The sequence below is a fragment of the Pteropus alecto genome, unplaced genomic scaffold (assembly GCF_000325575.1).
Source record: "Pteropus alecto unplaced genomic scaffold, ASM32557v1 scaffold114, whole genome shotgun sequence".
NCBI classification, from domain to species: Eukaryota; Metazoa; Chordata; class Mammalia; order Chiroptera; family Pteropodidae; genus Pteropus; species Pteropus alecto.
The window spans coordinates 558,680-572,940 of NW_006435793.1; the positions used below are offsets into that span (position 1 = coordinate 558,680).

Below are 14,261 nucleotides of genomic sequence, written 5' to 3' on the forward strand. Positions count from 1 at the left end.
GAAGAGCGATGATGGACGCTCATGTAGCTCTGTGTATAACGATCAGGGTAGCACTGATCTAACAGCTGGATTGAGTCAACCTGAAAGCTTCTATGAGGGGGGCTCAGAAATATTTCAGCTAAAGGAGGATGAGGGGAAGGATAAGAGACACAACCCACAGAATGACCTAATGTTGAGTGACTCAGAGAGCTCTTCAGTTAAGGATCTGGAGTCTGAGAACTATCTAGACAGTCACATGATAAATCTGTCAGGAGAAAATTCAATGGTGTCAGGGCCGAGTCAAGGTCAGAGACAACTAGAAAATGTCCTGAAAGTACATTTGAGCAAGAAGTTTGAGGAAATCTATGAGGGTCGGCTCCCCGGGACTGTGCATAATTCATGGCATGCTATCAAGCAGACACTGACTCCTTCTGTCCAATCTCACACTGAAATGAAACAGAGAAGTTCGCAACCATTAGTCGGTGGAGACCACTCCCCGAATACCTCCCAGGAGCTTTCCTTTGTTGGGTCCAGTACACGGCAGATGCTGGAAGCCCATATTAGAATGTTTCATATGAGGATGCTGTGGGGCCTTCCCTCCAAGGTTCTTGAATCCATTGAGATTTTTAAATCAAAAGATACCTTATCCCAGTCCTCATTCCATTCCAAACTTTTCTCATCAACCAACCTGATTTCTGATGTGAATTCCAAATCTGGGGGCTTTGCACCCCTTAGAGGAAGCTCTAAATCTCTCCATGGAGACAAAGTGGGAATAGCAAATTCAGCCCCTATCCTAGATCGTCCTCTCCCTGAAACCTTGCATAAGAGCAAGGAAAGACAGGAGGCCCTGAGATATCCACCCTCTGATATCCACCATGGGCTTACAGAGAATGTTCAGAGAATTACTGATGCCAGACAGACTTTTCTGTCTGTCACACACAGTGTCATAGGCAAAGCAAGTCAGAAAGAGCCTCTTCTAGTCAACAGATGGCTCCCAAACCCGCCCACAGGGCCAGCTGGGGCCAAACATGAGCCAAAGGTTAAAAGTGTGAGTTCCAGTGATAAAGAAGAAATGCAATGGGGCAAAAAGATGGAGAACAAATCAGAACCTGCTCCTATGCCATACGTCTCCAGGGAGATATTCAGGGCTGAGACCATCGATGATCTTCAATCAAATACTTTTGACATCTTGACAAGCAGCGAGCTGGGAATCTCCCAAAGGATGAATGTGAATGACAGTAAAGGAGAAACTATTGTTACCACTGAAAGCCCCCCAGCAAATATATCAGTTCTCCAAGATTCTAAATCAACAGACCTTAAGAAACCAATCCTCGGTGAGTTAAAGTCTACACTGAAGAACGGGGTGCATAGCCAGACCCAAGGCCAAGCCAGTGACATGTCCCTTGACTCAGACAGCTCGACCTACAAGACCTCCCTGACTCATGCTCAGGGTGTCTCCAGTGTGGACATGGAAGCTTCCCAGGTGCTACATGTCCATTTGGAGGACAGAGGAGTCAGTATGGAGCATCAGCAGAAGCCTTTGGTCCCTAAGCATGACTTAAGGTGGTGCCAGGATAATTTCCCACCAGCAGAAAAGCAAGTGAGCCCTCCAAGCCCCAAATCAGAAGAACTTGGTGGAGGAGATGCAGGGCTGGGGTCATCCCAACCTAGAAGGAAGAGTATTCCTACTCAGGACATGACATTATCCCAGACCCTATCACAGAGGGGACAGTCTCCTGAAAGCCTTTTCAGAAAACAAATTAAGGGCTTTTTTCAATGGCTTCATCCTAGGAAAAAATGCAAAATGCAAGAAAATTCCCAGGAAAAGGGTAGCCCTATATCATCTGCGCAGAGCAGAGGCCCAGATAAAAGTAGAGTTGCCTTTCCTGCGACAAGCAAAGCTCAGAAAGTCACAACAGACACTAGGAAGTTCATAGAGGCAAAACTGGGACATCGCCATACAATAGCTGTCACCTGCCCTCAAGAACCCCTTCGCTCCCCAGGGACGTTCAGAAAAACTCAGCAGAACATGGAAGTGTGGGCCCAAGCAGGGCCTGTCCAGGGGCATCCTTTCAACTGCAGGGCTCCCTCTTGCAAAGTGCCAAATACCAACTCCCGCCAACAAGAAGCAGCCTTTGCTGACCAGAGCTCTTCTACAGGTATTAGACAAATCAGAGGCAAGGGTAGGCACCCCCAGAAATTTGTGGCATTTAAGGAGCAGCTATTATGTCAGAAGCACCCCCAGTCTGGGCCCTGCAAGGAGACTGTGTTCCATCCATGCCCCACCTGCAGGCCTCAAGCTGGCCAGGAGCCTCTGTCTGAAGGCACCATGTTCAGAGGTCAATCTCTACTAATTAGACACAAAATACCCCAAAATTTCCAGGGAAGATATCTTCCCACCAGCAAATAATTCCTAACTTGTGGAGAATACTGATTCTTCCCCTAATAAATGTTTCTCTAATAGTGCTGTCTTTTCTGTGTACTGTGTTGAGAGCATAGTACTTGGAAACTTGGTCTTATGCTTAGGGAGAAGAAAGAGTTAGTTCAGCTCTTACTGATTGCTTCTTTTGGCTTCTAAAAGGTGACCAGTCCCCTAGAGCTCCTGTTGAGAAATAGATATCATGTGCCTCCCAAAGCTCATTTCTTCCCTGATGAAGTTTGAGAAGATGGGCTCTGTCTCCTGCTTCTTAGCTTAGCCTTAATGAACATACATGGCAGCCCACACCTTCTCCCTCATGGAATGCTTACATCCTTTAGGGCAATAGGGCAGACAGGACTTCTACATCTGAAGAGGGTTAAGGACAGGTATATTTTTCAGAAAATATCAGTGAAGACACAGTGGCTTACTCATTATTTAGAAGTCAGTGATCAGAGGATCCCACAGGTGGGCGAACCCTCAATGGGAGTATTTGGGGGGATATTGCTACAGTGGATACTGGGCTGGTTGAAGAAGGGTCTAGGAATAGTATAGATGCTGCTTAAAAATCTATCTCATGGGTCATGTTAATGTGTTGGGGAAGCACATGTTAAACTTGACACTGCAGTTTCCCTATTGGAAAGTCACCTTGGAGAAGTGGTTCCCATCTCTGGGTATTTCTCTTCAGAATGACAGATGGGTAATATTTCTTTTGTTGAGCAAAAGCGTAACTTGGTTGTCAGTGATAGGGATGTTGACCAGACAACCACCTACCTCTCAGAGTAAAGTTGAAATTAAAGAAAAGATGCCTTAAAGTGAATGGGAAAGTAAGAAGAAATGAAGAAGAGAAAGGAGGACTTTTCTGGTGGAACAAAATTATATGCCTCATCATTCCTGCCCTGTGCCCCTGTCTTGCTCCCAGCTTCCTCAATCTGATCCAAACTCCTCCTGCTTGTGGCTGATGAGAGCACTGCACAGCTTACTGATACCTTATCCCAAAAAGGCTTAGGGCTGTTCTTTGAGTAGTAAAACAATATTTGCAGAGATGTCATCAGGCGTGGCATCACTGTCTTTGGGGAAGGTGCCTTCCTTCCATCCATGCTTGATGGAAATTTACATCTCGCCTGCGGTGTGTACAGTTCACCTATCAGGATGTGGGTGACACCTCTGATATTTATGGCTTTGGTGGAGTTATAATAAATCTCCCCCAGAACACCTGCAGCTCATGAACCAGGTAAGTTCCAGAATTACAGCTATTTGCGGGTTCACTATGGACCTCCATGGAAAGCTTTTTTGTGTGTGAAGATTGCATACATACCCGCCCTTACAATAGGAGTCTGAAGGAAAGGCAATTCCACTTGTGCAGACTGGGACTCAAAAAAATATATTGGATGTCCTAGAGAGCACTAGAGGTAGTTTTTCTAGTAAGACATGTGAATTCTGCAAAGACAAAAACAAAACATGTCTACTTCAGCCCTCTCACTACACACTTGTATCATCTTGTTCAGAGTTATGTCATTGACTCTATGATATCTGAAGCTTGGGGTTACAGAAAAAAAAAAAGCCAATTTTGTGGAGGCCCTGGGAGGGACAAAAGGTGGGATGGGGCCCAGGACAGGGATCTTGAAGAGATGAGAAGGCAGGGCAGGGCTCTAACATCCATGTGGATTGAGCAGCCAATAACCCAGCCTCCCAGTTCCTAAGTCATCTCATTTTAGGGTCTGTCAATACCATTCCAGGGTAGTTATGACCACACTGTAGAGCTTATTACTAGGAACGCTTCTGCCATCTGGAACATTCCACCATTTCACTTCATCCCCCTATCTTTCCAGCTTATAGGTAGGTCCCTTGTTAGTTTTTCAGTTCCAGATCATTTTTCCACTAACCCCTTATCAATCCACCACAGTCCTGTCTTCCTCTCTCTCTAAGGTATACTTGATGGTCTATAGGGTAACCAACATTTAGAAAGCCACATGACAAATGGGCTCCTTCCAGTCTCTTTTAATCCTTCCCACTTGGAAAAATGTCAACTGTTGTGTTTTTCCAGAAATTCCTTCCTCAAAGTAACTGATCACTATTGGATTAAATTTCACAATGGAGTCTACTGGTGCCTGGATAAATTCAGCCCCAGGACTACCTGGAAATCATTCATTCATTCCATAAGTAATTATCCCATGCTTACTGACATATGTGGAGGTAGGCCACAGTTTCCTTAGTCCATTCTCTCTCCAATGCTACTTAAACCTATTTCAAATTTCCTTTACTTTCCTCAAACTGAGGCCCTCTCCACTTGCTAAACAGGTGTGCTGGACCTCTGTTCACAGAGGAACTAGAAGCCATGAGATGGGAAGTTTTCATCAAAACTCTTCAAAAAAACACTTTAACATTCTTCTTTTCCTTTTTCCTTCCTGTTTTATGGAAAGAGGTTTCCTTCCTAACATCAAAGATTAGGAAATCGCCTTATTGAGAAATAGTCACACTCTAGTCTTGAGGGACTGATGTGCTCTTGCACCCTTGCCAGGTGTTTTTTTGCCCCTTCCCTCTCCTTATGAGACACTCAATGTCTTTTTTTTTAAGCTTGTTATTACAGAAATGTTTAAACATATACAAGAGTAGACTGTTCTATCTTGTACATCTTCCCATGTATCCTCTGCCAACTTTCACAATTATCATTTGGCATGTGTGATATATCACATTTTTTACACTACAATAAGGTGGAAAAGCCCATTGAAACATCTAGCCTCAGACAATGTTATGTGCCCATGTTAAAGCTTTAATTCTGTTGATATTTATCACCTGTGGAACATACTTATATACCACAGATGTAAACAGCACTGGTGACAAAAAAAAAAAATGTATTGAGCTTTATAGTCTTTGGCAGTCAGTTGTGCTCTACCATTTAGTTGACCCCAAGAAGTCATTTGAGTGAATTTTTCCCTCAACTTCATATAAGAAGTAATCATACAGAGCAATCCAGTGCACAAGATTGCTATTGCTCAATCACACAGTAGCTATACTAACATGCAAACAGAAGAGAAGTAGAAAACTATACATGTTGATAAAGACAGCATCATCATACGTTTTCAAATATTTTTCGTGTCACATTAAAACGAGCTATTTTGTTTTGAATTAAACACAGTAGATTAAACACTCTTATCTCCTCTGCTTCCCAAAACGCCATGAAAAGTAAAAGATTAGATGAAAAGACGCTCAACATTATTAGCCACCAGGGAAATGCAAATCAAAACCACTATGAGATAGCACTACACACACAAAAATGGCTAGAATCAAGAAGTCAGATAAGTGTTACTTAAGATGTGGAGAAAGTAGAATCCTCATATACTGCTGGTGGGAATGAAAAATGGTGCAGCCACTTGGAGAAACAGTCTGACATGTCCTTAAAATGTTCAACATAGAGTTACCATACAACCCAGCAATTCCACTTCTAAGTGTACACTCAAGAGAAATGAAAACATATGTCCGCACATAACTTATAAACAAATGTTCATACCAGCATTATTTATAGTAGTCAAAAGGTGGAAATAACACAAACGTCCATCAGTTGAAGAATGAGTAAGTAAATGACATATGGTATATCCACACACTGTAATATGCTTTGGCAATAAAAAATATGGATACTGCTATAACACGGATGAACCCTGAAAACATTATGCTAAGCAAATAAAGCCAGTCACAAATGACCATGTATGACCCCATTCATATGAAATGTCTACATATTGAAATCTATAGAAGTCAACTAGATTAGTGGTTGCTCAGGGTCAAGAGTAGGGCAGAGGGTGCTGACAGCTAATGGTTACAAGATTCCTCATTAAGTCATAAAAATAATTTTTAACATTGACTTTGATGAGGCACATGTCTGTGAATGCAGGAAAAAGCATCATACACTTTAAATGGGTGAGTTGTATATTATGTGCACTAAAATTTCAACAAGCGTTTAAAACAAAAGATTTAAAAATAAGTGCTTGAGAATGACAAGAAGGGGAGAGGATAGGACAAAAGATATCAACACTTTCTAGAAAATGGAAATCTGGTGGTGGAGTGGTAAGTGACTAGAACAGAGGGAGTGCTGACAAACCCATTCACACCTCAAAACCCCAGAAGACAAACGACCTGGTGGCAGCAGATAAAAAAATTAGGTGTTCCATGCTGTAAACATCTTGAGTTTGTTTGTTTTATATTGTGTATAATTTTTAAAATTTTTTTTGGAGGGTAGGGGGGTACTCTTCTGTATTTTGTAAAATCCTGTGTAAATGCTTTGAATGTGCAGAGGATCCTAGGTTTCTTGTCTGAGCCAGAACCCAAGACAACTGTTTTAAAGTTCCTGAATATTGAGAATATATTTCATTCATAATGTACTTTCTCCTTGAATATTTCATTGTATATGTTTTTTAAAATTCAATTACAGTCGACATTTAATATTTCATATTAATTTCAGGTGTACAGCATAGTGATTAGGCATTTAGATAATTTAAAGTGACCCCCTATTACTCTAGTACCCACCTGGCACTATACATTGTTATTACAATACTATTAGCTATAGTCCATATATTATACTTTATATCCCCTTGACTATTTCATAACTACCAACTTGTATTTCTTAAATTCTTCACCTTTTTCACCCATTCCCCCATGCCCCTCATCTGAATCATTATGTATTTCTTAAGAAAAAGCAGAGTGTCTTATAGACAGTACAGTTATTCCCTTCAATAAGTTTAACATTTAGTATAAGACTTAACTAACCTTCTATTCATATCTTACTTTTGGCAATTTATCAAGTATTGTCTTTGTGACTTGTTTTTAAACATACATTACGAGAGCCACTCTAGAATCACATATTGCATTTAGTTATCATGTGTCTTTAGTCTCCTTTAATCTTTATCAGTTGCTCAGCCTTTCCTTTTTATGACAAGGCCATTTTTGAAGAATATAGTCAATGTGCCATTTTTATATCCCTTCTCACCTGGAAATTTTATGGATGGAGCTTAGTTTACTTAGCCGTTAAGGATGTTTTTACAGTTGAGAGTCCTAGAGGCCCTAGGGACACTCAGAGCCAGACTTGGCATAAAAATATCAAGGATGTAAAGATATGTGGAGGGATTTTTCTAAACGAGGACACCTCTGGCAGTTAAGGGAGGGTATGGAGAGGGGGTGGTCTTAAAGTGTACATTTCTATTGGGTGGAGACAATGGTGCAGCTGTGGATTCTGGAGAAGACAGGCAAAGAATGAAACTTTTATTACTGGTAAACCTTCCTCGCATAGGAGGGAAAAGATTAGGTGTCTGGAACCGAGACTGATTCTTCAGACTCGGCGAGGGAATGCAGGCAAGCAAAGTAAGGAAATGACACAAAGCTTCATTTCAACAGTTTGTAATCTAAAAAATGAAGCTGTTGGAGTTATAACTATTAAATGACTAGGTAGCATGGGGAGATGAAATAAATACATATATGCCATGAACAAAAATTATGTTATTTCAAAAAATAATCAAATGCCAATAGAAAATTTGGTGAAAAGTTATAAAGTAGATGGGGGGAAAAAAACTTTTCATGGAAGAAGTAACCATAAGTGTGATTCAAAAGAATCAAAAGGTATTGCTAAATATAATTACGATTCTGCTCACTATAATATATGCTATAGAGAAACTCACTGCCTAAAAAAATCAAAATGACTTTGGTACTACAGGTTGTGGGCTAGCACAATTGCTCTGTAAATAAAATGTTTTGGGGAGAGAAAGGATTTGGCAGAAGAGGAAACAGCAAATGTGGAAGGTGCTGAACAGCCTAAAAAGGACGTTGGGAGAAAAAGGATTAATAAAGATTTTCACGTTATTTGCCATGGGCCCATGGGTTTGCCATGTCTTCATCTCCCTGTCATGCTTTCTGCTTGTTGGTAATGGCCACTCTGCTCTCTCATGCTTTCTGGTGAACATGGATTCTTTGGAGGAGATGTAGGGTTGGGGCTGCTACGGAGTATATTCCTGGTTTCATACAGGTAAAAACCCACTATGTATAAGGGAAAGCTGTAGTTGAGGACAGAGTAGAATTTGGGGGCATAAATCCATAGGCACAGCAGGCTTTCAAAGAGTATTTGGGGTCCAAAAGGAGATCACCAGGCAGTGAAAGAGGTCTCAGGTACTATCTGGGTAACAGGTGGAATAAATAGAAAAATTTGCTAAGGTAAATATGTGTTATGATAAATGGCTGGAGTTGGAAGGTAGGCTGGAGGGATCCTGGAGGGATGGACAGATCTGCTTGGCTGGATGAGAGAGGAAAGGGTAGTGGGTTCATTTCCCTTGAGCTGTCCCCTACCCTACCCTCAAGGACCTTTAATGTCTGTGTTACAGCTCTGATGTGGGCCTGCAACTATGGTCTAGAATGTGCACACTCAATACCCTGCTGCTTGATGCAGCAATGCAATTTGATGATGCAGCCCACCTTCTTTATCTGAGGGAGCCTTACTGCACTGGCTGAGCTCCAGCTAAACTTCCTATGTACTCCCATCCTTGCCTTCCTGTGTGGGGTGGGGCTCCTCCTCCTGTCACTGAGCTAACAAAAAAAGGAATCCATGTTTCTTAGTATTTTGGAAACAAACATGAATCAGATTAAGTAAACCAGAATCCCTCAGAGATTTTAAATTTTTCTTGTCAAATAAATACATTAATGCTATCGATTTTCTTTTCAAATACTGCTTTAGCTACATCTCACAAATTTTAAGTTATATTTTCATTTTCTTTTAGGTTAAAATTCTTTTTTGTTTTGAGACTTCTTCCTTGACCTATGTGTTTGTAGCATGTTGTTTAATCTCTAAAACATTTTTTGATTTTCTAGCTACCTATCTGTAACTGATTTCTAGTTTAATTCCATTATAGCCTGAAAACATACTTTGTATGACATCTATTCTTCTATAAATTTGTTACAGTGTGTTTTGTAGCCCAGAATGTGGTCTGCCTTGGTGAATGTTCCATGTGAGCTTGAGAAGAATGTGAATCCTGTTGTTGAAGTATTCTATAAATGTTAATTAGGTCAAATTTACTGATGGTGCTGTTTAGGCCAACTGTACCCTGATTTTCTGCCTGCTGGATCTGCCCCTTACTGATAGAGCAGTGAAGTTTCCAATAACAGTGAATTCGTCTATTTCTCCTCGCCATGCTACCAATTTGTACCTCACTTATTTTGACCCCTTTGTTATTATGTAATGCCTCTCTTTATCCCTGGTAAATTTCCTTGTTCTGAAGTGTGCTTTGTCTGATATAGTTACTCCTGTTTTCTTTTGGTGTCAGCATAGTGTACTTTTTTCTGTCCCCTCCATTTTAATCTATCTGTATCTTTATATTTACATTAGGTATTCTGTAGACAACATATAATTGGTTCTTCTTTTTTATCCACTCTGACAGTCCCTGACTTAATTGGTTAATTTAGCCCATTTACATTTACTGATTTTTTTCACATATTTGGATTAATATCTACCATGCCTGTAACTATTTACTTTTCATTATATCTATTTTTTCTTTCCCTCTTTTATTTCTGCCTTTTATGGTTTTAAACAGTCTCTTCTCTTAGCATATCAATTATTCTTCTTTAACAAATATTTTAATAGTTGCCATACCGTTTTTAATATACACGTACAATTAATCTAGACATTTCATGTAACACTATGCCACTTCAGAGTTAATGCAGGTACCTTTTAACAGAGCTCCCAATTCCTCCCTCCTTTCTCTGTAACTGCTGTCGTTCATTTCCCTTATCCACATACCATCATACCCCAATACACTGTCGTTATTATTATCATTAGGTAAATTAAGAATAAGAAAAATAAAAGTTTTATTTTATCTTCATTTATTCCTTTTCTTTCTTCCCTATGTAGATTCAAGGTATCATTCTCCTTCCGCCTAAAGAGCTTCTTTTAACATTTATTGCCACTTAGTCATGCTGCTAATTAATTCCCTCAGTTTTCATTTCTCTGAGAGTTTTTATTTCTCCTTCACTTGGAAGGATAATTTCACTAGATATAAAATTTTATGTTGGTGTTCCTTTTGTCTTTCAACACTAAATATTTCACTCCACTCTCTGCTTGCTTGCATGGTTTATGATCAGATGCCCATAATTCTTATGTTTGTTTCTAAGAGGGAGGGTGCTCATTTTCCTCTAAATTCTTTCCAGATTTTATCTTCTAGTTTCCTAGAGTCTGACTATATGTCCAGGTATAGACTTTGTTAGTATTTATCCTGCTTGGTGTTCTCTGAGCCACCATAATCTATGGGTAATGTCATTAATTTAAAAAAATTCTTGGCCATTATTACTTCAAATATTTCCTCCATTCTGTTCTCACTTTCTTCACCTTTTGTTATTCCAACTACATGTATGTAACAAATTTTGAAACTGTTTCCTAGTTCTTGGATATTCTGGGTTTTTTAATTTTTTTTTTAATTATTTTTCTCTTCACATTTCAGTTTATAAAGTTTCTATTACATATAGTCAATTTCACTTAGTCTTTCCTTGTCAATATACACTGTACAGATGAGCCAATCCAGGCATTCTTTGTTTCTGTTACAGCATTTTTTTGTTTTTAACATTATCTTTTGATTCTTAGTTTCCCTCTCTGTTTACATGCCTTATCTTGTGTGTTGTTTCCTTTTTCCATTATAGCCCTTAACTTATTAATCGTGTTTAGTTTGGATTCCATGTATGATAATTCCAAAATCTGTGTCAAATCTAAGTGTGGATCTGATGCTTGCTTTTGTCTACTGCTTTTTCTTGTCTTTAGCATTCCTTGTAATTTTTGCCTAAAAGCCAGACACGATGTACTGTGTAACAGGAACTGGAGTAAATAAATCTTTAGCATGAAGTTTTATGTTTTCTGGTGAGGTGTTTACCATGTTTAATATCTACTGTTGTATATGTTGGAGGCTTCATTTTCTTTTAGTATTTTTTTCTCTCCTGTGGTGTTTTTAGGTTTCCCTAAATCTCCTTAATTAGAGCCTATGCCTCGCCCTTCTTTCAGCTATTATCACCTGTTACTATACTGAAGCTCTGTTGATGCAGAGGTAAGTAAGGTCGGGGAGAGAACATGATTAAGTCAGTCCTTTCCCTGGGCCTGTGTCCCTGGGCTGTGATGCCCACAAGTGTTTATGAGCTTTTTTTCTTTTCTTTTCACTCTTCAGATGAAACAAGCAGGCTAGAGGGAGCTGTATTTGAGTAATTTTCCTTCTCCCATGTGGAATAAGGCCCTGGTATTCTCTTCCCCAACCAAAACAAGTTCCAACATTGCTTAAAAAAATAAAAGAAATTAGTTTCTTCCATGTTTAATATGTACCAGGCACTCTTCTAAGCACTTGGGACATACCAGTGAAAGAAATAAACAAAGTTCCGTCTTGGTGGAGCCTATATGATTGTTTTCTTAGTCAATTCTCTTGTACTAAGTACTAAAAATTATTTCACTTCCCTACAATTTCTTCACATTCCTCACTCAGTGAGCATATGGGCTGGACCACCACAGGGGGATGAGAAGTCATCAGATGAGAGCATTTTGTCATAAAATCTCCAAAACAACAACAAAACCAAAACCAATAAGTGAACCCCCACCCTTTCTTGCCTCTTTCCTTCCTATTATCCAGAAAGTTTCCCCTAGATGTTTTCCTTGATGTTCCCAAGCTGGTGTCTGTCCTCGCTTTCCAATTCACAATACTTCCTACACTCTGTGGAATATTTGCCATAATTCAACAACATGGGTTTGAACTACAAGGGTCTACTCATATATGGGGTTTTGTTTGTTTGTTTGTTTGTTTTTTCAGTTGACTTGCTCAGTACCACTGATCACAGTTCAATTAAACCACGAAGTTCAACTGACCCTGGCAGTTCAAACATGCCTTATGCAAGGTTTGATAGTGATAAATCTGTGTGGGCAGAAGGTGGACTTAAATTATATGCAGATCTTCCACTGTGCAGGTGGTCTGCGCCCTACCCCAGCTTTGTTCAAGTGTTAACTCTATCTACCTTCTTAGAGGATAGAGACATATTTACTTCATCACAGCCGACATACCTAGCGAAGCTCGGAAACCTCTGGAGAAGGAACTATAAGCAACGGGAGGGATTCCTCTACAGAAGGCCCGCCCAATGTGCTCTGGAGAAAGGGGACATGTTCCATGACAGGTCTGTGTTGACGGTGGCTTTTGGCCCCCCCAAGCAGCAGCACCAGGGCCAAATGCTGAGCGGACTCACCTCAGGCTTCTGGGCCCTGCCTTCATCGGTTCTGGAAGAAAAGAGTTGAGATTTAACTGAAAGAGAGATTGCCAGGAAGGTTTCTGGGATGCCGAGTGACCTCTGCCTGCCCTGCCTGACGGATCCTTTCCTGCCTTAGCCACCTCTATCCCCGACTTGCCAGACCTCGCGAGCTCTCAGCCCCCAACCCTCGCGAGAAGCGCAGAGGCGTGGAGATGGAATTTCGCTTACCAGACAAGCTCCTCCTTCACGGTGAGGACTCTACCAAACTGCAGGATGGTGATCGTAGTCATAAGAATAATAACAACATTGATGACCGTGAAGGCTTCACTAACCTAAATCTCATTTATCATCGATTATTTATGAAGCTACTAATATTGAGTAACAAGGTTTGCTCTGAGAAGTGGAATGAAGAGCTTTGAACGGTGTTAAGAGCTGGTGTTAAAGAATGGGCCTGACCACTGGTGCCGTCAGCACATGGGCCTTGCCAGCCGCCAGAGAGCCCAGCGCCTTGGAAGTGCCGGCACAGGTCAGACACCTAGCTCCCAAATCCTTCTCCCCTCTGGCAATCACCAGTTTGTTCTCTGTGTCTATGAATCTGTTTTTGTTTAGTTTGTTTGTTTCTTTTGTTCCTTCTATACCGCTTACAAGTGAAGTCATAGGGTATTTATCTTTGTCTGATATTTCATTCAGTATAATACCCTCTAGGTCCATCCATGTTGGTGCAAATGATAAGATTTTATGTTTTTATGGCTGAGTAATACTCTATTGTATATATGTACTTTCCACGGGCACTTAGGTTGCTTCCATATCTTGGCTGTTGTGAATAGTGCTGCCGTGAACATAGGGGTGCATAGATCTTCACGAACTAGTGTTTTGGTTTTCTTTGGATAAATATCCAGAAGTGCAATTGCTGGGTCAAAAGGTAGAAGGTATATTCTGCTGTTCTGGGGTGAAATGCTCTGAAAAATATCAATTAAATCCATCTGATCTAGTGTGTCATTTAGGACTGCTGTTTCCTTGTTGATTTTCTGTCTGGAAGATTTGTCCATTGGTGTCAATGGGGTGTTAAAGTTTCCTACTCTGAGTGTATTACTATTGATATCTCCCTTACGTTAGTCAATAAATGCTTCATATTTGTAGGTGCGTCTATGTTGGGTGTATGTATAGTTACTAGTCCTCTTATTGTATTGATCTTTGTCATTATGTAATGCCCTTCTTTCTTATTATAGCCTTTGTTTTAAAGTCTATTTTCTCTGATGTAAGTTTTGCTACTTCAGCTTTGTTTTTTTAGTTTTCATTTACATGAAACACTTGTTTCTGTCTTTTTATATGCAGACTGTGTGTGTCATTTGATCTAAAGTGGGTCAGTTGTAGACAGCATATATGGGTCTTGTTTTCTTGTCCATTTAGCTACCTTATGTCTTTCAATTGGAGCATTAATCCATTTACATTTAATGTGATTATTGATGGGTACACAATTATTGCCACTTGTATTTCTGGTTTTTTACGTTCTTCTTTTTACAGAATTCCCCTTAACATTTCTTGTAATTCTGCCTTGTTGGTGATGAATTCCTTTGGATTTTTCTTTTCTGGGAAGCTCATATCTCACCTTCAGTTTAAATTGATA

The 14,261-nt window shown here is 40.1% G+C and overlaps 1 protein-coding gene across 1 annotated transcript in view; it reads left to right on the forward strand.

Moving 5' to 3' along the window:
• LOC102892091 (spermatogenesis-associated protein 31D3) overlaps positions 1-12,680 on the forward strand; it is a 16,502-nt gene extending 3,822 nt beyond the window's left edge. The window contains exons 4-5 of the mRNA XM_025046540.1: positions 7-2,138; positions 12,205-12,680. Of these exons, the coding sequence (XP_024902308.1) occupies positions 7-2,138; positions 12,205-12,680 (2,608 nt within the window). The remainder of the gene's footprint in view (positions 1-6; positions 2,139-12,204) is intronic.
• The last annotated feature ends 1,581 nt before the right edge of the window (positions 12,681-14,261 follow it).